Source organism: Capra hircus, chromosome 12, assembly GCF_001704415.2.
Source record: "Capra hircus breed San Clemente chromosome 12, ASM170441v1, whole genome shotgun sequence".
Classification (NCBI taxonomy): Eukaryota; Metazoa; Chordata; class Mammalia; order Artiodactyla; family Bovidae; genus Capra; species Capra hircus.
The window spans coordinates 50,581,701-50,605,841 of NC_030819.1; the positions used below are offsets into that span (position 1 = coordinate 50,581,701).

At 38.1% G+C, this 24,141-nt stretch overlaps 1 protein-coding gene across 2 annotated transcripts in view; it reads left to right on the forward strand.

Moving 5' to 3' along the window:
• Nucleotides 1-24,141, forward strand: part of ZMYM2 (zinc finger MYM-type containing 2) — a 67,944-nt gene that overhangs the window by 20,448 nt on the left and 23,355 nt on the right. For both annotated transcript variants that reach the window (XM_018056527.1, XM_018056528.1), the window contains 9 exons: nucleotides 6,218-6,503; nucleotides 7,829-7,994; nucleotides 8,733-8,945; nucleotides 11,216-11,287; nucleotides 16,056-16,206; nucleotides 16,660-16,775; nucleotides 19,452-19,568; nucleotides 21,525-21,675; nucleotides 23,843-24,015. In XM_018056527.1, the coding sequence (XP_017912016.1) occupies nucleotides 6,218-6,503; nucleotides 7,829-7,994; nucleotides 8,733-8,945; nucleotides 11,216-11,287; nucleotides 16,056-16,206; nucleotides 16,660-16,775; nucleotides 19,452-19,568; nucleotides 21,525-21,675; nucleotides 23,843-24,015 (1,445 nt within the window). The remainder of the gene's footprint in view (nucleotides 1-6,217; nucleotides 6,504-7,828; nucleotides 7,995-8,732; nucleotides 8,946-11,215; nucleotides 11,288-16,055; nucleotides 16,207-16,659; nucleotides 16,776-19,451; nucleotides 19,569-21,524; nucleotides 21,676-23,842; nucleotides 24,016-24,141) is intronic.

Here is a 24,141-nt window from a genome sequence, read left to right on the forward strand (position 1 = left end):
TATGGTTTTAATGTGCAAATAGAGAATGAAAAGATACTTAGTACATGTGAGGAACAATATAATGTATAGTTGCATTTAGATTTGTGTTTAATTTTGACTGCCTGTCTGATTTTAATTTTTACTTATTAGCACTAATTTTTTTTTAATATGTAAAGATTGGTAAATTTCTTGACTATTTGAAAATACTTTCTGCAGGCAGCTTTACTCTGTGGAAGCTGTGAGAAGAGTTCTGTGGCTTTTCCTGACCATATGAGGCCTGCCTGTCTCTCGTGTACCTTCTCTTCTTAGGCTTCATCATTTTAAGCTTGTTAGCAACTTTATCAGCCTAGGATTGTGGGGAATAATAAGAAATGACTGAAACCGAGGCTGTGTAGAATGTTTTGTGAAATGCTAGTTGTTTTTCTTACTTACTCTTTTCGGTTATGATAGTAATGTCTAATTACTGAAGAATATTTGGAAAATCCATAATTAAAAAATAGGGGGGGAAAACCCATATAAGGTGATTAACTGAAGGTTACCTACCACTGTTGATAATGGTTTGAGTGGCTGGTTGTCATTCTTTCTCCTTTGTATTTCTTAACTTGCTTGAGTGCACTTCTTCATAATGTTCCTTCTTGTTTTCCCTCCACGTAATGTGGCTCTGTATTTTTTCATAACACTAAAATTGTTTATACACGGAAGTTGTAATGACTGCACATTGGATTTTGTTATACCAGTCGCCATATTTGGCTTTTACACCATTTTCCTTTTTTGCTGTTGTTGGTATATGATGAACTTTTTTCCCCTCAAATTTCTGATGATTTCTTAGCATTTACTCCTAGAAGTAAAGTTACTGGATCACAGAGTGTCACTGCTTCCATCTGTACAAAGATCATTGGTTATAAAAAGGTTCTGGTTTATAGTGATTTTGAAAAAAGTATGTTTCTCAATACTCAGTTTTGAAAAATTCTAATGTCTCCCAAGACCATTTCCCCTTGTATGTATTTACATATATTTGTTGGTAGGTCATTGATGTGTATATGTGTATGTGAACTTGTGAGAGCATTTTTAAGTTGTGGAAATAGTTTGTCATGCTGCCTTCTGGAAAGGTTTTACCAATTTAAATGGCTATCAGCTGTATATTAGACTATCTTTCCTTCTGGCTCACATAAAAGTTTAAGACATGATAATAGTCAAATTAGTTTCAAACAGCTATTTGTCTCTTATAATTTTAAATATATTAAAAATGTATGAAAAAGAACATAGTGTGCAGTCTTTACTGTTGAGGATGGTACATTTAATTGTAACCTGGGATTGCAGGATAGGTCTAGCTTTGGACACTTTCCCTTCCTCCCACTCCTTTAAATAAACAGTAGATCTTTAACTTTTGACCATATCAAGAGTATATGTTTGATTTTGTTAATTCTCTATTGAGTTCAATTCCAGTTTTTAGTATTTAAATGACTCTTCAGTTCAGTTCAGTCGCTCAGTCATGTCCAACTCTTTGCGACCTCGTGAATCACAGCACGCCAGGCCTCCTTGTCCATCACCAACTCCCGGAGTTCACTCAGACTCATGTCCATCGAGTCGGTGATGCCACCAAGCCATCTCATCCTGTTGTCCCCTTCTCCTCCTGCCCCCAATCCCTCCCAGCATCAGAGTCGTTTCCAGTGAGTCAACTCTTCGCATGATGTGACCAAACTACTGGAGTTTCAGCTTTAGCATCATTCCTTCCAAAGAAATCCCAGGGCTGATCTCCTTCAGAATGGACTGGTTGGATCTCCTTGCAGTCCAAGGGACTCTCAACAGTCTTCTCCAACACCACAGTTCAAAAGCATCAATTCTTCGGCACTCAGCTTTCTTCACAGTCCAACTCTCACATCCATACATGACCACTGGAGAAACCATAGCTTTGACTAGACGGACCTTTGTTGGCAAAGTAATGTCTCTGCTTTTGAATATGTTATCTAGGTTGGTCATAACTTTTCTTCCAAGGAGTAAGCGTTTTTTAATATCATGGCGGCAATCGCCATCTGCAGTGGTTTTGGAGCCCAAAATAATAAAGTCTGACACTGTTTCCCCATCTATTTCCCATGAAGTGATGGGACCAGATGCCGTGATCTTCGTTTTCTGAATATTGAGCTTTAAGTCAACTTTTTCACTCTCCTCTTTCACTTTCATCAGGAGGCTTTTTAGTTCCTCTTCACTTTCTGCCATAAGGGTGGTGTCATCTACATATCTGAGGTTATTGATCTTTCTCCTGGCAATCTAGATTCCAGCTTGTGTTTCTTCCAGTCCAGCGTTTCTCATGATGTACTCTGCATATAAGTTAAATAAGCAGGGTGACAGTATACAGCCTTGACATCCTCCTTTTCCTATTTGGAACCAGTCTGTTGTTCCATGTCTAGTTCTAACTGTTGCCTCCTGAAATGGACTGGAATGGGTGAATTTAACTCAGATGACCATTATATCTACTACTATGGGCAGGAATCCCTTAGAAGAAATGGAGTAGCCATCATGGTCAACAAGAGTCCGAAATGCAGTACTTGGATGCAATCTCAAAAATGACAGAATGATCTCTGTTCGTTTCCAAGGCAAACCATTCAATATCACAGTAATCCAAGTCTATGCCCCAGCCAGTAACACTGAAGAAGGTGAAGTTGAACAACCGTATGAAGACCTCCAAGACCTTTTAGAACTAACACCCCAAAAAGATGTCCTTTTCATTATAGGGGACTGGAATGCAAAAGTAGGAAGTCAAGAAACACCTGGAGTAAATTTGGCCTTGGAATATGGAATGAAGCAGGGCAAAGGCTAATACAGTTTTGCCAAGAGAACGCACTGGTTATAGCAAACACCCTCTTCTAACAACATAAGACTCTACACATGGACATCACCAGGTGGTCAACCCCGAAATCAGATTGATTATATTCTTTACAACCAAAGATGGAGAAGCTCTATACAGTCAGCAAAAACAAGACCGGGAGCTGACTGTGGCACAGATTATGAACTCCTTATTGCCAAATTCAGACTTAAAGAAACTAGGGAAAACCACTAGACCATTCAGGTATGACCTAAATCAGATCCCTCATGATTATACAGTGGAAGTGAGAAATAGACTTAAGGGACTAGATCTGATAGATAGAGTGCCTGATGAACTATGGACTGAGGTTCGTGACATTGTACAGGAGACGGATCAAGACCATCCCCATGGAAAAGAAATGCAAAAAGGCAGTCTGGGGAGGCCTTACAAATAGCTGTGAAAAGAAGAGAAGTGAAAAGCAAAGGAGAAAAGGAAAGATAAAAGCATCTGAATGCAGAGTTCCAAAGAATAGCAAGCAGAGATATGAAAGCCTTCCTCAGCGATCAATGCAAAGAAATAGAGAAAAACAACGGAACAGGAAAGACTGGAGATCTCTTCAAGAAAATTAGAGATACCAAGGGAACATTTCATGCAAAGATGGGCTCAATAAAGGACAGAAATGGTATGGACCTAATAGAAGCAGAAGATATTAAGAAGAGGTGGCGAGAATACACAGAAGAGCTGTACAAAAAAGATCTTCACGATGAAGATGGTGTGATCACTCACCTAGAGCCAGACATCCTGGGATGTGACGTCAAGTGGGCCTTGGAAAGCATCACTACAAACAAAGCTAGTGGAGGTGATGGAATTCCAGGTGAGCTATTACAAATCCTGAAAGATGATGCTGTGAAAGTGCTGCACTCAATATGCCAGCAAATTTGGAAAACTCAGCAGGGGCCACAGGACTGGAAAAGGTCAGTTTTCATTCCAATCCCAAAGAAAGCCAATGCCAAACAATGCTCAAACTGCCGCACAATTGCACTCATCTCACGCTCTAGTAAAGTAATGCTCAAAATTCTCCAAGACAGGCTTCAGCAGTACGTGAACCGTGAACTTTCTGATGTTCAAGCTGGTTTTAGAAAAGGCAGAGGAACCAGAGATCAAATTGCCAACATCTGCTGGATCATGGAAAAAGCAAGAGAGTTCCAGAAAAACATCTATTTCTGCTTTATTGACTATGCCAAAGCCTTTGACTGTGTGGATCACAAAAAATAACTTAAGAATATTCTTATCCATGTGTCTTGGGACCCCTAGTACTTTAGGACTGTTGCTGAGTCAGGGAATGTCAAGTGCACATCAGAAAGCCAGACAGATACACCTTTTGCTCCTGAGTTTACAGATTAGCTCTTGTGTGTATCTGCGGTCTTTGTTTGTAATGGATAATTACAACATCCTAGCTGTTTATGCTGGCTCTTAGACTAATGATGACTTTGGCAAATTAACCTCTGTTCCTTGATGTTCCTTGTGTAAAACAGAGGCTTCAGACAGAATGCTTAAGTCCCTTCCATTCCTAAAAGTGTGTTGATGTTGGAGGAGGTGAAAATTTGAAAGTAGGGGAAATGTAAGAATTGAACTATAGATAAAAGGAGCTACTGTGTGTTTAGTTTACAGGGCCTAAAACTAAATTGAAAAAAAATTGCCGTTTTTCAATGTCAAGTTAATAGATGATTTTAGGTTTAAATAGGTTCCTTTAAGTATATATTCAAATGAGAAGCCTACAGAGTTGAAAATTCTAAGGAGCCACTTTATGTTGTAAAAGCTATTCCTTCTAACATATATTCAAATAAAATTTTTGTCTGATGGCCCTTCATGAGATGGAACTGCCATTTCAGTGATCTGCATTCTTCGTGTTCATTAGTATTTTTACCTCTTCATTAAAACCGGCCCTCATGGTATCAGGGTGACAGGATTCTGGAATGCACTTTGTTTACTCTCTGTATCAAGTATGGATTTATTTGGAGGGGTTTGTGGATTGGGTAAAATTTGTGTATGTAGCCCCTGGAAACCATTATGTCCGTGGACTGGTCAGAACCAGGAACTTGCCCTCTTTAAGGTTTTGGTAGTAAAGAAATGTCCTCATACTCTGGATATATTTGTACTTGTTTTTCATATAAAAGGACATCTTTTTTGTATGGAAGTTCAAATTTCACAAGGAGCTTGAAAGGAAAAATATTACAAGAGGACAAAGTAGTAGAAGTTAGAAGCAATATCATGAAAAGTTTCAAAATGCAAAACGTTTGCAGTATTGGTGACTCAGACGGTTTAGCGTCTGTCTACAATGCAGGAGACCCGGGTTTGATCCCTGGGTTGGGAAGATCCCCTGGAGAAAGAAATGGCAATCCACTCCAGGACTATTGCCTGGAAATTCCCATGGACAGAGGAGCCTGGTAGGCTCCAGCCCATGCGGTCGCAAAGAGTCGGACACGACTGAGCGACCTCACTTCATGGGGTTGCAAAAGAGCTGGACACAACTGAGCAATGGAGCACGCACACACACAGTGGTGTTGCATCGAGAGGCTGTGGAGCGGTGACCAGTGGTCGGCTGGAAGCTCACTGCTCATCCCACTGAAGCAGACTGTGAAAGAGAGAGGGGTGGACCTCTGCTCCCCAGCATTGGGCTCCCAGCTCTCAGTGCCATGCCCAGTAGGCTGTGCTGCTGGCAGGGGCAGCACCCCTGGGTGATGGTGTATTGGTCCCCACGTCTGTGTAACACTCTGATTTCTTTGATATTATGTGATGTACTTGGAGGCTATAGAATGAAACATGTATATGGAAAAGCTGTTCTCAGAAAGATTTATTTTAAATTTTTTATTATTTTTAAATTTTTTTGGCTGTGCCATGCAGCATGTGGCATCTTGGTTCTCTGACCAAGGATCGAACCCATGCCCCCTTGCAGTGGAAGCATGGAGTCTTACCACTGGACTGCAAGGGAAGTTCCTAGAAATATGTTTTGAGTATAATCATTTGTAACTTTATCCAACCTATGTTATATTTGTCAAAGGTTCTGGTTGGTCAAGATTTTGTTATACTTTTATGTTGATATATGTGTTCCTTGCTTAAAGTCATATTCTGTAAGTTCTTCCTGTTTAATAACTAAAGGCTAATACTTTTTAGTGCTTCCTATATGTCAATCATACATGGTTTTTAAACCATGTATTATCTTGTTTAAAGTTTCCATTTGCAGTTGAGAGACGAGTTACGTGCCAAGTGAGTAACTTCCTGGGCTGGTAGGTAATGAAGCCTGCATGTCACCCTTGCTGACTCCAAAGTCTATGCCTTTGACTGTCCACTGTACTGTACCTTCCTGATGTCTGAAATGTACAGAATGTTTCTCTGATACAAATTTCAATGTATGTGTGTGTGGTTTTTTTTTAGATTCTTGGATCTCCCAGTCAGCATCCTTTCCCCGTAATCAGAAACAGCCAGGGGTGGATTCTTTATCACCAGTGGCCTCGCTTCCTAAACAGATTTTCCAGCCTTCTGCCCAACAGCAACCCACTAAACCAGTTAAAGTCACTTGCGCAAACTGCAAAAAACCTCTGCAGAAGGGACAGACAGCTTATCAGCGAAAAGGATCAGCTCACCTCTTCTGTTCTACCACCTGCCTTTCTTCCTTCTCTCACAAGCCTGCTCCAAAGAAACTTTGTGTTATGTGTAAAAAGTAAGGTTTACCTTTAAACATGTTTCCATGTGGTTGAATATTGGTGATATAAAATTTGAGAAAAATTGTTTTAGAGGTGAATCACCATGTTTTGAAAATGCAGAAGCTAAGCTAAGACTAAAATTTGTAGAGCACTAGAGTGTTCTCTGTCAAGCTGAGGTGGTTTAGGAATAAGAGCCTCCTACTTGGTTGGGCTTTGGTTTGGGGTTGATTTAGATCCTTGATCCCTGTAATAAATATATCTGTGATCTCCACTGGACTTCTTGAGTTTGTAAAAAATACATACATGCTTATTTACATTACTAATTATAAGAATTTAGTTCTAGCCCGATAAAATTCTTAAGCAATTTATGTGTGACTAGTTTTGTATTAAAATAGGTCAAAATTAAGAGTACTTTCATGTTAAGATTGTTTAAAATTGGCAAAACTTTGGTTATTGTATGCATTTATTTATGTTTATCTTAAACGTTAGGTCATTTTTTAATGCTCAACTTTTGTCGACTCAGGTGCCAATTTTTTGACAGCCTTGTAGTGAATCCTCTCCTGCTGTTTCTATGTCTGGCCTCACTAGTTAAAAATAAGATGAATATGGCATGTTTTGTACAAGGTCAAGCAGATGGATTTTCTGTACCATCTCTTGAGCAGCCCATGTTTGTGAAGATATTTTAGATCTCAGAAATTTGGAAAGGGCTGAGTGCCCTGTGTAAGCTTAGTAAATTCAAATATTGGTGCAATTGTTATACATTTTTTGGTTGTTTTACAGTAATAGACTTGCATACAGTAGTATAAGACCTGAAAATTCAGAATTAAAGGAAAATTTTGAAAGTCATCAATGTGGTGGTTTCTTAACATTTTAATTGTAGTTGAGAGCTGTACAGAATGGTCAGCGGGGTTATTCTGGGTTATGGGATGTATTTAAATTCACTTTTGCGCTCTAAAAGAATGTTGTATTCCTGTGACCTAGATACCTCATGCTTTCTGCTTACCTGGAGAGGAAAATTGCCTAGGTATCATAATTTATACCTCAATAAATTAGGCCTTGACATTAAACTCCACATTTATAACAAAAACTTTTTTTAAAGTGTTTCCAGTGTCTGAAAGCCTTGTTAAGGAGCTTGAAGATGAATTGAGTGGTGGCTGGGGTTTAATAGTACTGCTTCTCAAGCTTCTGTGTTCATCATATTTTTCTGAACCAAGAGTTTTTACATAGTAAAGGTGATTTAATGAATCTAAAAATGGTTCCAATTTATGGAAGTTAAAAATGTCACTTCCTTTTTTTGTATTTGATTTATTTTTAAGTGGAGCTTGACTTTGCTGCTTTTCAGAGATATAACTACAATGAAAGGAACCATTGTTGCTCAAGTGGACTCGAGTGAATCCTTCCAGGAGTTCTGTAGCACATCTTGTCTGTCTCTCTATGAAGACAAACAGAATCCTACTAAAGGAGCTCTGAATAAATCAAGATGTACAATTTGTGGTAAACTAACAGAGGTTTGTATTTCTGTGCTTTATCACTTAGTTCTGATTAATAGGAATGTTTTTTACTTTAACTGTTAATGATATATCATCAGTGTGTGTTTTCTTAAAAGTGAGGGTATATGAAATCTGTCTTATAACTATCCCTTTATGCAGTTATGAAAAAATTGAAATATAGCATCAGTTGACTTTTTCCTTGATGTTGGGAGCACTCACAGACAAAACCATAGTGTTTAAATGGTGCTAAACTTCAAACAAGAGGCAACAGTCATGTCTAAGCAGTGAAATAAGTGGTGGGGATATTTTGGAGGATTTCATTAAAAATATATTATGGTTTTGGCATTTTATAAAATAAATCTGTGTATCCATCCTTATTTGAATTATTTATAATAGTTCTCCCTATTCTGTATAGCAATGTACTTTATATTTCCGTTTGGATTTAGCTGAAGATTTCCAATCTGTTTTAGAAGTTTAATACTACCCAGACTGGGTTGCTTCCTATCACTTATAGAGAACTCTTAGAGAAGTTTGTATTATGATCCTGGTGGTCCTCCCTGTTTCCTGCCATACGTGTATTCCTTGTGTTTGTTAAAAAAAAGTTTAAAAATGAAATGTACTTTGTTTTGCCCTTTTCCTAAACAAGCCTTACATAGAAAAAGAGGCATTTTCTTTCTGTTGGAGCACCTTGTGACTTAAGCTACATGTTGTGTATTAATTTGTGTTTTAAAATTTTGCTTGTTGTTTTTCTTTTAGATTCGCCATGAAGTTAGCTTTAAAAACATGACTCATAAGCTGTGCAGTGACCATTGCTTTAACAGATACAGGATGGCTAATGGCCTTATAATGAACTGCTGTGAGCAGTGTGGCGAGTACCTGCCCAGCAAAGGAGCTGGGAACAATGTCCTGGTCGTTGATGGTCAGCAAAAGAGGTTTTGCTGCCAGAGTTGTGTCAGTGAATACAAGCAGGTAATTCACCACTGGTTTGAGTGTGTTTTTAAATTGCTATGATAGTTTTACCCTTAACAGCATTTGATAACTAGATTTATCTTGGGATCTCATTTAATTCCATTATTAACATCTTAGAGATAACCTTATCTCAGATAAATGTGGAAATATATGTAGATGGTTGGAAATAAGGTTGTGATTTTACCATAGGTAAATGCTTACCAAAGTGATTCTGGTTTTGAATTTTTTTGGGGTGTTGGAAAGGGGTCATAAATATGATTTTTCAGATTATTAATGCTTAGGAATGATTATCTTATTTCATTTGTAATATTAATTTGAAATTAATTTGAAATTAAGATGTTTTGATTTAGTTTATTTTTTAATGATTTCAAAAGTCAGAAGTTGGCCCCCATTTTTTTCGTCTGTTGGTTCCTACTTATTCTTTATACATATCAATTTTTAATAGTATTCTATTTTCTGTTCTTTCTGAAAAATTAAGGAAATAATTTGTTCTTAGTTTCTCTTTTTTTCCTGTACAAAAGGGAGCATACTGTATGTGCTTTACTGTACATTTGTGTCTTAGACGCATCCCCTGTCAATATATTCCTTATTCTTTTTTTCACGGCTTAGTTTTTAGGTATTTTGTGAGCTGGTTAAAAATTAAGTTTGAGAAACTTATAAATTTCATTTGTATTAATCTGCTAGGACTGCCATAACAAAATACTGAGGGGTTCAGACAGCCAAGAATTTTCTTTCTCACAGTTCTGGCGGCTTAAAGATCAAGATGCCCTTCCAGGGTGATTCTGGTGAGGCCGCTCTGCCGGACTTGTAGGGAGCCTTCTCTCTGTGACCTCATGTGGTCTTTCCTCTGTGCTCAGGAGAAAGAGTGTCCTGTAGGACTTCATTTAGTCTTGACTGCTTCCCTAAAGCCCCTACTCCAGATACAGTCTCATTGGGAGTAAGAGCTTAAAGATAATGTATTTGGGGTGGAGGGGGAGACAGAGTATTGAAAACAAAGAAAATAAATAAACTTAAAACTTAGAAATTCCTAATTATTTTATTATATTTTAATGTTATCTGTGCTCTTGAAGTTATTTCCATGACTGTATTTGTGTGTCTCCCTCCCCGACTTCATGTTCATTTTATGCTGGTGCCATGTGGATTATGGTGTTTCCTCTCACCTCCCAAAAGCCAGTGATCACCAGTATACGAGACAACACTGGGCTGACTGTTGTTTATTTGGTTACTTTGCTGTGGATGGTATTGCATATTATCTCCGTTGTTTTGCTGCTACAGATAACTGATGGTGAATAACCTGGCACAGGCACAGCTCAGAGATGTTTGGGTTCAGTTCCAGACTACTACAGTAGATTGATTGACTGAAAGTCGCTCAGTAGTGTCCGATTCTTTGTGACCCCAGGAACTGTATAGTTCATGGAATTCTTCAGGCCAGAATACTGGAGTGGGTATCTCCCTTCTCCAGGGGATTTTCCCAACTCAGGGATCGAACCCAGGTCTCCCATATGGCAGGCAGCAGAATGAATATTAAAGCGAGACTTTTAGACTACTAAGTGTGCAAATAGCATCAATGTCTAAAATAATGTACATACCTTAGTTAAAAATAGTGACCATCATCTGGGCCTTATTTTTCTATAGGATCATTGAAGTTATGTAATAATTATTCTGTAAGCTGGGCATTGGCACGGATAGAGCAGACAGGCGTTTGTAAAGTTGGATGAGGTTGTTTTAAATCACGAAATAGGTAATTAAAAATCAGCTTTTACAGGTTGCTGGTTGACCTTTCAGTCTGGGAGCCTTTCTTTATATCTTTTTATATGGACCTAGAATCTGTTAGACAGAGTGAAGTGAGTCAGAAAGAAAGATAAATGTTGTATTCTGATGCACATATATGGAATCTAGAAAAATGGTTCTGAAGAATTTATTTGCAGGGCAGCCTTGGAGAAACAGACACAGAGAATAGATTTATGGACATGGGGAGAAGGAAGGAGATGGTGAGGTGTGTGGAAAGAGTAATGCGGAAACTTACATTACCATATGTAAAATAGACAGCCAGTGGGAATTTGCTGTATGGTTCAGGAAACTTAAACAGGGGCTCTGTATCAACCTAGAGGGGTGGGATGGGGAGGGAGGTTCAAAGGGGAGGGGATATATGTATAACTATGGCTGATTCACGTTGAGGTTTGACAGAAAACAGCAAAATTCTGTAAAGCAATTATCTTTCAATTAAAAAAATAATTAAATAAATAAAGCCTTTTAAAATCTTCTTTTAGGTAGGTAGCCATCCAGGCTTCCTGAAGGAGGTTCGAGATCACACACCAGACTCTTTCCTCACGCAGCCTGAGGTAAGTGGGAGTGTGGCCTGGCCATGGCCTCCACATGACACATGCTGCTGCTGCCTTATTGTGTGTCTGAGAATCATGTCCATTTGGAAACATATTAACATTTCTGAACTTAAAATCTGTCATGATGATGATCGTTTTCTTTATCTCTTCAAACAAACAAACTTTCATTTCACTTAATATTATGTGTGTTTTCTTGTAATGTATTCTATTGATTTTAGGTATTTATGTTATTAAACATTAGTTTAAGATACAGATTTTTAACTCATAGTCCTTGACCACAGTGAGCATTTAAATGTAGAATATAAAAGTCCTTCTCTTGGACCTACCTGAAAGAGGGGGAAAAAAACCCCTTTCTTTCAAAAACTGTTTCCAAATCTATATTTGTTAAGCTGCATGAGTAAATTAGTATTTGAATAATAAATGTATACAATTAACAGTAATTAAAATTGTAGTACAGCAATCAAAAGACATTTTTAATTTAATACTGCTGTTTGGTTCATCTATAGACTTTATTGAAAATTTGTTTGTTAATGTCTGTTATAGCAAATTGGAAAAAAGATTTATATAACATCTAATCCAGAGTCATAAGCCATTATTTAAAGAAACCTTTTTTTCAGTTTCTCCCTCTCTCCTCCTGAGACCCTAGTTCCAGGTGTGCTAGACTTCCTGCTCCTGCTCCTGGTTGCAGTGGCTCATTACTTATTAAGATTTTTAAGTCTTGTTTTCCTTCTTGCTTCCTTGTAGAGACTTCTCTTTGGTTTTACTGGTTTTACTCATCATTTCTAACCAACTGTTAGTTCCGTGTGGTGTAGTTTTTGGCTTGGCCTTTGTGTCATCTCTAGAGGTTCTGTCTGGGTCTTTTTTATGTCCTCTTATTTCTGGCCTCATTATGTTCATGTTGTTCCTCCATGGGTTTCTTGAGTATATCAACATATTTATCATAGTAGCTCTTTTAATAGCTTTGCCTACTCATTTTATACGTCCTTTTTATATAAAATTTCTATGTTTTAGAGGCCCTTTATTACACAGGTTCTACATCTAGTGGATTCAGTTGACTGAAAATGTGTTGGGGGTGGGGTGTGGCAAAAAATTCCAGGAACTTCCGAAAATCACAAGTTAAATTTGCTACACACTGTCAGCTGTTTACATATCATTTACATTGTTTTAGTTATTATACATAATTGAGGGAGATGTGCATACTATACCATTTTATATAAGGGACTTCTGAACTGGTCCCTGGTCTGTCGGGTTCCAAGGTCTTTTGTGACCTTGATATTTCTGAGCACTGCAGGACAGATGGTGAAGCACCCTTGAGTTAGGTTTGTCTGCTGTTTTCTCAGGATCACACTGAGGTGGGCATGGTGGGCACGAATACCTGGGCAGCAGTACACATCCTTGTGCAGCGTCAGACCAGCAGGCACGTGATGTCTGCTGTCCGCTCTTGTGCATTGGCTTGGCTCACTCGATCAAGGGGGCGCTGTCCCATTTCTCCAGGGCAGTTGCTGTTTTTCCCTCCATAGATAAGTTATTTTGATGGGATGTATTTTATACTATGTAAATACCATGTTGCTCAGCAAACTTTTCACTATTTTTAGCATCTGTTGTCAAATTAGAAAAATTCTAAAAATTGCAAAACTAGTATATAGGTACTGAAAGAAAAACTGTAAACTATACAATAGTGAAGAAAAGTCAAGCATGATGGTGTGTAAATTTTTTAGATCTTTATTTTTCTGCACAAACATCTTGCAACATGAAGGAAGAATTTCAGGGTTTTTTTTTTTGAACGAATGAAGTACAAGGTTTGCTTGAATTTATCTCTTAATCTTCACTTAGTATAGAAATTAGTATAATATCATGTCATTGTTGACAGTTTACCACTGCCTCTCTTCCACAGATTTAGTTCTTCACTATTGTTATGCTTTGGACTCCTTTGGTAACATGGTTAGATGGATTCTCAGAACGCTGTTAGATGCATAAATAAAATATGTATGATTACAAATAGGACCAATTATTCAAAATATAGTTTTAAAAGTATTAAATGTGATTTATGCACATGGTATTAATGCATTAAGTAGTAAGGTATAGTGTTTAATAACTAATTTTTTTGAGGTTGACATCTGTGATACATTGATACACCTGCCAGTATAGATAAAAAGTTGGGAATTTTTATTTTTGACAAAGTCACGTGTTCTGCTAACTAGTGTGGTTTATTGCCTCTAATAGGAATGAAAAACAAAGCTGCATGTCGTTCGGTTGGATGTTAATGAATTTAAAGGGGTATGTTTCTTTATGCGGTGTTATGGACACAAGTTAGCTTTCAGTTGTTTCTGGATGCGGCTAGGAGTTGGTTTTGTGCAGCCACACACATGCCCATTTCCTGGGTTAGATTCGCAGTTACAACTCCATCCAGCCTTTATTGCTTGAGCACCTATCACTGCTGTCCACTCACTTGGTTAAAAATGTAATAAATGAGATATTTTGCTTACATAGTAAAGGAAAAAATAGGGGAAAGTTTTGGAATCGTGTGATGGATTTTTATATTCATGTGGAGTTGGTTAATAAGGCACTTTTTTTCAGTGAGTAGACTGGAAATGAGTCTATTTGCCATAAACACCCCATTATTTTTACTTTTTACACCAGTGCTGTTTCAATCAGATCTACCTTATACTTTTTTTTTTTTAACTGAATTTATAAGTAGGTTTCCCCCACACCTGAATGGGGAACGTAATAATTGTGAATTTATTTCACTTAATTTTGTTCTTAAACCATTCAGTGTATATTTATAGAAGCATGAGGTTTAAATATGATTATGTTGATTATTTACATCGGAAGCAGAGAAAATGCGGCATGACAGTGTATGTCTTTTTCGCTAATACTCTCCCGTTAGGTGGAGTAGTGGCAAATGTAAAGGTTATAGTGTTCTCAGTATTGATGATTCTGTCTTTCTTACCGTCTTCACACAAAACTATTTCTTAGTGGGGATCAGTTGCCTAGCTTCTTGTTTACTTGACCCAAGTTAATTGGTTTACTTTTTTTTGGTATGTCTTAAAGTTACTAATGATTGGTACTTAGCCATTCTGACAGTGAACTCATTGTCAACTTGAAGGATATTTCTGATAAATTAAAACATGTAATGTAGGTTAGAGTGGATGATTGGGCCTCAGTTATGTTGGTAAAACAGTTCTTCCTAGGAGTTGCCTTGTGGAGGTCTTACGTCCACTGCTAAGAGCCACTTTGCTTTTCTCTGTGTAGATCTGTGACACAATGGCAGGTGTCTGATATTTTTAGTATTCCTTATTTGTGCTGTGGTGCCAGATTTTAAACATTCTTTTGTTTTTTCCTTGTCTTACTGATTTTTTTTTTCCTTCCAATATAAAATGTATATATTAGGCTCCAGGAAAACATATTTTGTTTCAAACAAAAAACCAGCCTTTTCCTCTATTGTCCTGTAACCTTGGGAGAATCATAATCAGACTTAACAGGTTTGCAGTTTTTCTTTTTTTTTTTTTCCATGTTAGCATTCTTTTGTTGTTGATAAGTTTTTCTGGGTGGGTTTTTTTTTTTTTTTTTAGCCTTTCAGAGATTGAATAAGGAGATGAGTTGGTTTCCACTTGGAGAAGTAATGTTTATGGCTTCCTCTAGGTGTTGTTTGAGTAAATAAGGAACCAGTATGAATATGACATGCATTCCTGGAATGTAAATAGCTGTTTTCTCATAACTTTTCCATTTATTATATGCTGAGGAAGTTTTTCTCTTTTATCAGTGTTGTTGTTTTTGCCTAATGTTTTTACCTTCAGTTTATTATTTTGTTTTCTCAAATCCTGTGGCATTTGTGAGATTTATCCATGCAGTTTGCTCATTTTTTGGTATTTTTGGCCTGATTGTCATTTTCCCCTGACATCTCCTATTCATTTATCCATGGAATGTCCTGAGGCCTTCTTATATCATCACATTGTACTGCATGGTGTTGGGTGCAAAGAAAAGGGAAACAGTCTAAACATCATGTGGAAGGACGGATGCTCAAGTCCCTTCCATGTGATGAGCTTGTGTCTGCAAATGCAGAGGACTGAAAAGATGATTACTTTGCGTGGTGAAATGTGACATTTGATGTAACTGATTATGATAGTTCTGTTACCACTCAGAAAAAAACATCAAATAAAAGTTGCACTTAAAGGTTTGCCTTTAGGTTTGTTTGACTTCAAGGTGATTCTTGTATATAGACACACCAGCCTCTGGGTGTGAATTTTTTTTTAATTAAAAATGTAAATATTTCTGTGTTTTATGTTGGTTGAATGAGGTTTTAATGTAGTAGAAGCATGGTAAATCAGTTTTAAGGGAAGCATCAGAGTGCTTGAAATAGCAGCAGCTCAATGGAAAAAGTATTTAACATCTTCAGATTATTCCTTTGAAGGACTGTAGTTGATTATTAGTATTCATTAATTTCTTCTACCATAAGACGAGGAAGTGTGTCATCATGGTGAACGGGTAAACAGTTTGCCTTAGATTTTCAGTTTCTGTTTACTTATGTGTAACAATTTAGTTTAACTTAATAGGGAAAACCACTATTTTTGAAGGAGACTTAGCTTAGATCATACTTTTGTTTGACCCTAATATAGCTGCATTGCAATAAACTCAGCCTCAGATGAAGACTTTTGACCCACTAAGCCTGATGAGAAATGAACAAAATTGTTTTACAGAGAGAAAAAGTATAATGAAAAATACTTTTTTAGTTAAATTCTTAATTTTCTTTTTATGTTTCAAATTTTAGAAATATGGAAAACTGACCACTTGTACTGGTTGCCGAACACAGTGCAGGTTTTTTGATATGACTCAGTGTATAGGTCCTAATGGGTATATGGAGCCATATTGTTCAACTGCTTGCATGAACAGTCACAAGACAAAATATGCAAAATCACAAAGTAAGTTTCAGGTATTTGGAAAGTTTAAGAACTTTAATAACATTAATAATTTCTTAACGATTTCTCCTCTTTTTATGCTCATTTTAAACCACATAAATGGTTTAATTTTATCATCGCACTAAACTTTGTTAATGTAAAAAAATTTTAATGGTTTTGATCATTTAGTTTTTAAATTATTGGTGGAGTTTGTCCATGCCTGTGTTCTTAGCTAAAATTGTTTTTCCATTTAAACATTGTCTAAAATGAGATTGTTTCATGTATCTGTGTATGTTTTGGAGACATGGTATCAGACTCTTTTATGACAGTATTTTTTTAAGGTGCAATTAATCTCAGAAATTAATAATAGTATATAGAAAGTTTCATTAGTAGACTAGTCTGAGAGGTCAATTAAGATTTTTAGGAAAAACCTTGGCTATTTCATAAAAAATCTGATATATACTTTTTCTCTCTTAGGTTTGGGAATTATTTGCCATTTTTGTAAGCGGAACTCTTTACCTCAGTATCAAGCCACAATGCCTGATGGAAAGTTGTATAACTTTTGTAATTCCAGTTGTGTGGCTAAATTCCAGGTTTGTTCTTTATTTTGCTTAATGCTTCTGATAAAATATAGGTAGAAAATGAACACTGTGACATGACTTCATCTGTATTTAACATGCTAAGTTTTACATGGTTTTGTTGACGGTCAGATTGGAGGGTGGAGATTCTGGAGCTAGAGCAGGTATGACTTTACCAGTGATCTACTTAGTGTGGGTACTCAAATTGACTTAACTGTTATTTGTGATACTGATCTTGAAGGAAAATATATTTTAGTTATCAACCTTTAAAACAAAAGGGAAGGTGGTCTAGCCAGCAAAATCGAGTTCATTTAGGAATAGCCAACCAGGAGGCACCACAGACAAGTCTGGAGAACAAAGGAGGGTTAGGGTTGCCTTGGGGTTGGTTTTGAGCCCAAGTTACCTGGAGGCTGGTGAGAATCTGAGTTCTTGCTGTCCATGGAGACAGTCTCCCTCCTGCTAGGGTCTGTGGGGTGAGCCAACCAGGCTTCTTGGTTCTGTTTTTCACTGAGATTTTTCTTGATTCATTTTCACACAGTGTCATTGTGCTCAGTGCCTGCTGTGCAGTGTGTTCTTAATAGATGGTTTGAGTAACATCGGACTCTTAAAGGGAAGGTTTTATTTTGTGCTAAGTGGATGGAAAAGTAGGATGTGAAGACGTACCTGGAATAACACTCAAGTTTGGCCTTGGAGTACAAAACAAAGGCTAATAGAGTTTTGTCAAGAGAACATGCTGATCATAGCAAACACCCCTTTTCCAAAAACCCAAGAGATGCCTGTACACATGGACATCACCAGATGGTCAATACCGAAATTAGATTGATTATATTCGTTGCAGCTTAAGATAGAGAAGCTCTATACAGTCAGCAAAAACAAGATCTGGAGCTGACTGTAGCTCAGATCATGAGCTCCTTATTGCAAAATTCAGGCTCAGTTTGAAGAAAGTAGGAAAAACCACTAGACCGTTCAGGTATGACCTAAATTAAATCCCTTATGATTATACAGTTTAAGTGACAAATAGACTGAAGGGATTAGATCTGATGGAGTGCCTGAAGAGCTATGGATAGAGGTTTGTAACATTGTACAGGCAGGCAGTGTACATTCAAAAGAAAAATAAATGTAAGAAGGCAAAGTTGTCTGAGGAGGCCTTGCAAATAGCTGATGAAAGAAGAGAAGAGAAAGGTATACCCTTCTGAACTTGAGTTCCAAAGAATAGCGAGGAGAAATTAGAAGGCCTTCTTAAGTGAACATGCAAGGAAATAGAGGAAAAAAATAGAATGGGAAAGACTAAAATCTCTCCAAGAAAATCGGTGACATCAAGGGAATATTCCATTCAAAGATGGGCATGATAAATGGCAGCAACAGTAAAGACCTAACAGAAGCAAAAGAGATTAAGAAGAGTTGGCAAGGATACACAGAACTATACCTAAAAGGTATTAATGACCTGGATAACCATGATGTGTAACTCACCTTGAGTCAGACATCCTGGAGTTTGAAGTCAAGTGGGCCTTAGGAAGCATCACTGCGAACAAAGCTAGTGGAGGTGATGGAATTCCAGGTGAGCTTTTTCAAATCCTAAAATGTGATGCTGTTCAAGTGCTGCACTCAGTATGCCAGCAAATCTAGAAAACTCAGCAGTGACCACAGGACTGGAAGGGGTAAATTTTCATGTCAGTCTCAAAGAAAGGCAATGCCAAAGGATGTTCAAACTACCACACAGTTGCGCTCATCTCACATGCTACCAAAGTAATGTTCAAAATTCTCTAAGCCAGGCTTCAACAGTACGTGAACCGTGAACTTCAGATGTTCAAGCTGGATTTAGAAAAGGCAGAGGAAACAGAGATCAAATTGCCAACATCCACTAGATCATAGAAAAAGAAGGGAGATTAAAAAAAAAAACATTTACTTCTGCTTCATTGACTATGCTAAAGCCTTTGACTGTGTGGATCACAACAAACTGTAGAAAATTCTTAAAGACTTGGGACACTCATGTTTGCTTATCTCCAACCTGTAAATCCTTTTAACTCTTTAAAGTGTAATGAAACTGAAATTCCTGGTTATCCATTCATTGTTGTTCAGTCACTCAGTCATGTCCGACTCTTTGTGACCCCATGGACTGCAGCACGCCAGGCTTCCTTGTCCTTCACCATCTCACAGTTTGCTGAAACTCGTGTCCATTGAGTTAATGATGCCAGCGAACCATCCTGTCCTCTATTGTCCCCTTGTACAAATCTTTTCCTCCCCAACATTGCATGTAAAAAACCTTGAGAAAAATTAGGAAAAGACTATTTTCATGGATGCACTTGGAATGAAAATGATTGCAGTATCAGCTGTTACAGGCAGAGTTGGGAATTGCGTTCTTCCTGTGTTTCGTTATTGGTTCAGGACTTGGTGGAGCAACCTCACTATTTATTATTTGTTTATATTTTCTTAAAGAAAAAAGTCACAGTTGAACTAATTTTCTTTTTTCATTTTTAATAGAAATTGTGTGGTAAAAAATGAAATTCAGTTTCATCAAACTAAACTTAGTATACTAGTATTTTTAAAGACAAAATTCAAAAATATCATTTTATATATTGAGATAAGAACTTAAAGATGTGTATTATTTTCTGGATCTAGTTGATACTCGATGGTTGTCACAAATAAAACTTGTAAAACCGCCTCAGACTTGTATCTTGTGCTCTGTTTTAGGCTCTCAGCATGCAGTCGTCTCCCAATGGCCAGTTTGTAGCACCAAGTGATATTCAATTGAAGTGCAACTATTGCAAAAACTCTTTCTGTTCAAAGCCAGAAATCTTGGAATGGGAGGCAAGTCATGTTTTTTTATGCATACTATCTTCTGCTACAGTGAAAGTCTAGTATAGTAATCATGGCATTTTCATTTGAGCAGCTATTTCCTAGTGAATAAAGGTTCGTTTTTCAGATTTAGTGAAGATTGGATTATTTGCCCTTTTTTTTTTTTTTAATGTGGGAATAGCACCAGGGAAGGACCTGTTTCTTTTTAAGTCAAAGAGCACACTGAAGTCATACTCCACATTGTGTTCATGGTAATGTAAGGAGTCTTTGCTTGGCCACATACCTACAGCGTCTTCTCTGTGGAATGTTCCTGTTCCCACCTCTCTCCCCACCCTGTGTTTATAAGCATTGTCTGTGAACTGTAGGATCTTATACTGCCTTAGGTTTATGTTGTGTTTTATCAAAGAATCCAAATATGAATTTTTTTTCCCTTTCTTAACCACCCTTCCTTGTCTTCACCAGTGTATTAATTTACTTTGCCATATCTTTTCGCCAAAGCAGAAACTCTGAGCATTAATGTTTGTTTTGGAAAGGGGCAGTAAGGAGTGGATGGAGGGAGGCAGGGAGGGAGGAACAGGGTGGCCCTAGCTAGACACAGCTTCTTGAGCTGTGTTCACCTGCAGTCATTCTTTCATGTTTTCGAGGGCATGGAGTGTGTGATAAGATGGTCACAAAATGTAATGCTAAGAGCCGCTGCCCTTGAGCCAGACCTACTAGTGGCTGTTGTCTCATCCCTGGTGTCTTAGTCTCAGGCAGAAGGTGCTCCCCAGAACGGGACCATGTGATTTCTGAAGTACTTTGGAAATCCGAGGTTGCATTATTTTGCCCCTAAAATTTTCTTTGTATTGCTATTTTGTTTGGTGCTGTCTTAAGAGCGTTTTAATTGGTCATTCTTTGAGACTGTTATTGGCACCAGTGATGGTTTTCAGTGACTGTTCCCCTCTTTAAATCACAGCAGGAAGGTTGTTAGGCCTGTAGGAGGGAGTGAAGGGGTGCCAAAGAAGGCGGTGGGTGCATAGCATAGTGCACACAGGAGCCAAGGGCCCTGCACACACTGGGCCTGGCCACCCGGGTGAGCAGGGTCCCCACAGCAGCCCCAAGCTGGTGCTGCCCATTCTGTGTTCCCAGCTGTGGGTCTTTACACGAGGCTGAGTGAGCCTGTCCTGCAGGCCTCTTGCTTCTTGTCCCACGGTTGACAGTGAGGCTTTTTGTCCTCTGTGGGCCAGCTCGTCTCACTCCTGGGGTGTTTCCAAAACCTTGGCCTTTGTCCCCTTGGTCTTCAGATAGTGCTGTGACTGTCAGGCAGATGGTTTGGACCTCGTCTCTGTGCTCTGTAGTAAGAGAGTGAAGGCTGCAGCCCTGGACATGTTACCTTACCCCTGCTCAGCTGGCTACTTGCGAAGTCACTCTGGCTCTGGTGGGTTTGGGGACAGGAGACACAACTCTGTGATTATTAACCTGCTCCACTCAAGGGAACCAGCTTAGACTGGGCACACACCATGCAGTGGCCCCTACTAGGGCTGTTACTGTTCATGCTGTGGCAGAAATGCAACTGAGCCTACTTGATTGTACTCCACAGAGAGTACTTCTTTTTGAGTGAAAATCATATTATTGTATTTGTTCTTTCTTGTAGCTTACCCATGTTGTACCTTCCTTTGTTTTCCCATTTCTCCAGTTCTGTTAGCAACACTGGACTGCCACCTTTTCTTAGTGATACTTGCACTTTTATTCTTTGAGTAATTTTAGGGTAGTTAATGGTATTGAATTTTGTGGAGCTACGTCTAAATACAGCAGTGAATTAGTTAAATTAGGTGTCTGTGGTCTATTATAGGAAATGTATCACTAAGGATTGTAACATTAAGTAGATAATGATTTAACTTTGTTTCTGTAAAAGTGGCTTGTTTATTTCTTAAACTTGTTCTTGAGGTGGTTGTCATATACTTACCAAGGTTCCCATTGTGCATTTAGAACAAAGTTCATCAATTCTGCAGCAAAACTTGTTCAGATGACTATAAGAAGCTGCATTGCATAGTTACATATTGCGAATACTGTCAAGAGGAGAAGACTCTTCATGAAACAGTAAATTTCTCTGGCGTTAAGAGACCTTTCTGTAGTGAAGGCAAGTGTATATACAGTGTTGTTCATAACTTTCATTAATATTTAATGTTAATTTTTTGCCAAAATATTTTTGAACTTTATCACTAAATATGTTCAGAGTAGCGGTACAATTTTAGTATAGCTGAACAAAAACATTGTTTGCTTTTCTACTGTTACTAATACTATATAGATAGATAGATCGATCTCTGGGCCTCACAGTATTTGATCTCTAAGAATTTGATAACATGTTTTTCCATTACAAGGAAGTTTTGAGGGTGAAAGAAAAGCAAAGCATTGCCACACCAAGTCATTTCTAAACAGGCAAATAGTGATCTGAAAGTTGATTTTCCAGGTGGATTAGTTACTGTCCACTGGCTCCATTCCCTGCCCAGTTGACTGCTGGTCTGCAGAGGTACTCCCTGTATCAGTGCGGGCATCACCACAGCCAGAAAAGACCTCCAGGTTTTCAGTCTGGGAGGCCAGGGAGATGCTGGCCCTGGTTACAGTACATCCAGAAATCCTCTTTCAATGTATAGTTCTTGCTGCTCTGGTGCCAGGCGGCTGGTTATAGAGATGAACTCCGTTTCTCATTCTGATTCTCCAGAGATAGGAATCAGGATTGTAGCTATGGGCTTTGGACTCTTTATTTATTATATGTGGCTCTCCCTTCGATTCTGTGGCCCCAGGCACTGGACTCTGCTTTCCTACCTGCTGTCCTAATCTATTATTTCCCAGTTTTTTTTCCCCCTTCTTCCTGGATCCTCTTTTTCTATCAATATCTTCTGCTGGTTAGAGGCAAGAGCAAGGTCGGGAGATCTAAATGCAGTAGAGTGACAGCAGTATCAGAAGACTGTTAGTCCATCATCAGGCATCTTCAACACACGAGGCCATGACTCCAGGCAGCGCTGCCTACAGCAGGCATTCCTGCACATGTGGGTCCAGCACCCTGGAGAAGAGCAGTCACGATTACTATGAAGGTTTTAGCTTAATAAAAAGTGACATATGCTTCATTGAAAAGAATGACTAAATTAATTTAGCTCTTCTACCTGAATTTTTGTGCAGTGGCAGTCTCAGTGATTCACAAGTTGGAACATGTCCTTGTCAAGGGCTAGCACACACATTAATGGTCTTATACCATTTGGATTATGTGGATTTTATGGAAATGAGGGACAATTAGCAACAAATAGATAACTGACATTGAAGAACATAATTTTCAGGTAGAGGAACTTATAGCTTTGGGCAATAAAAGGTTAAAAGGGATTTTTTTTTTTTATGTTTAATAATATATTTTGTGCTTTCTCTTAACTACACCTAGTTCTCTGCTGGAACCTGTCAAAAATAACAAAACATGTAATACCTGGTACTCCCATCAAAAGCTAGTTAGATAAAGCTAATAAAGGTAAAATATTAAACATGTTTTAAAATATTGTTCATAGTAATAGAAGAGAAGTCATAAGGATGGTGTATAAGTAATGGCCTAGTAAATTACATAGGAAACAGCTGCCATCCTTATTAAAGAGTGGGTAGGATTTCATTGGTACAACAGCAGAAGTTCATTCTTACGTGCACATCATGAGTAGAAGTATGAAGGTTATTTAATCCTTATAAAGATACAAGGAGTAAATAAGATTTAAATATGTTAAAATAATGCAGTTATATAGTAGGTAAAGGAAGTGTTTTAATGAAAGAATAGAGTAACACTGCTCTTTTGGGCAAGTCATTAAACCAGTTTTACTTACCTGAAGGTCCTTTAGGGTGACAGACACTTGTAAGGTTAGAGACTTGAGCTAAAATGCCTATTTAGCTGAATGTCTGCTCAGTGCCTCTCAACAGTCTCCATGTTTCAGTTCTCTAAATGCCCATTTGTGCTGTGTTGATAACACTCAAGCAGGATTATATTTGCACAGAGCAGATATAACAGTTCTGAGTCATTATCACATTTGAAAGCCTTACTACATTAATTACTTGAACCTGCATGATATTCTAAATCTAATATTCCACACTCTGTTCCACTGTTCAGAGGCTGGTGTTGATCATACTAGATTTCACAGTTTTGATCAGAAGAGAAAGAGGACTTTATGTGTGAATTTATAAACACTTTCTAAAGCCAGTGATCTATTTGACATGTCAACTCTTTCTTACCTTAAAAATCAGTTTTTGTTTTAATACTAAAATCTTATATTTTTCAGGCTGCAAACTGTTGTACAAACAGGACTTCGCAAGGCGTTTAGGACTGAGGTGCGTGACTTGCAATTACTGCTCTCAGCTGTGTAAGAAGGGGGCGACAAGGGAGCTGGACGGCGTGGTACGGGACTTCTGCAGCGAGGAGTGCTGCCGCCGCTTCCAGGACTGGTACTATAAGGCAAGTACCCCTGCCAGCCTCACTCCATGCCTTGACGCATCACTCCCTCAGCAGGGTGTGTCTTTGTTTGCAGGGTCATTTAACAACATGGAGTATTTATCTAAAGTTTGTGTGTCATTAGTTCAC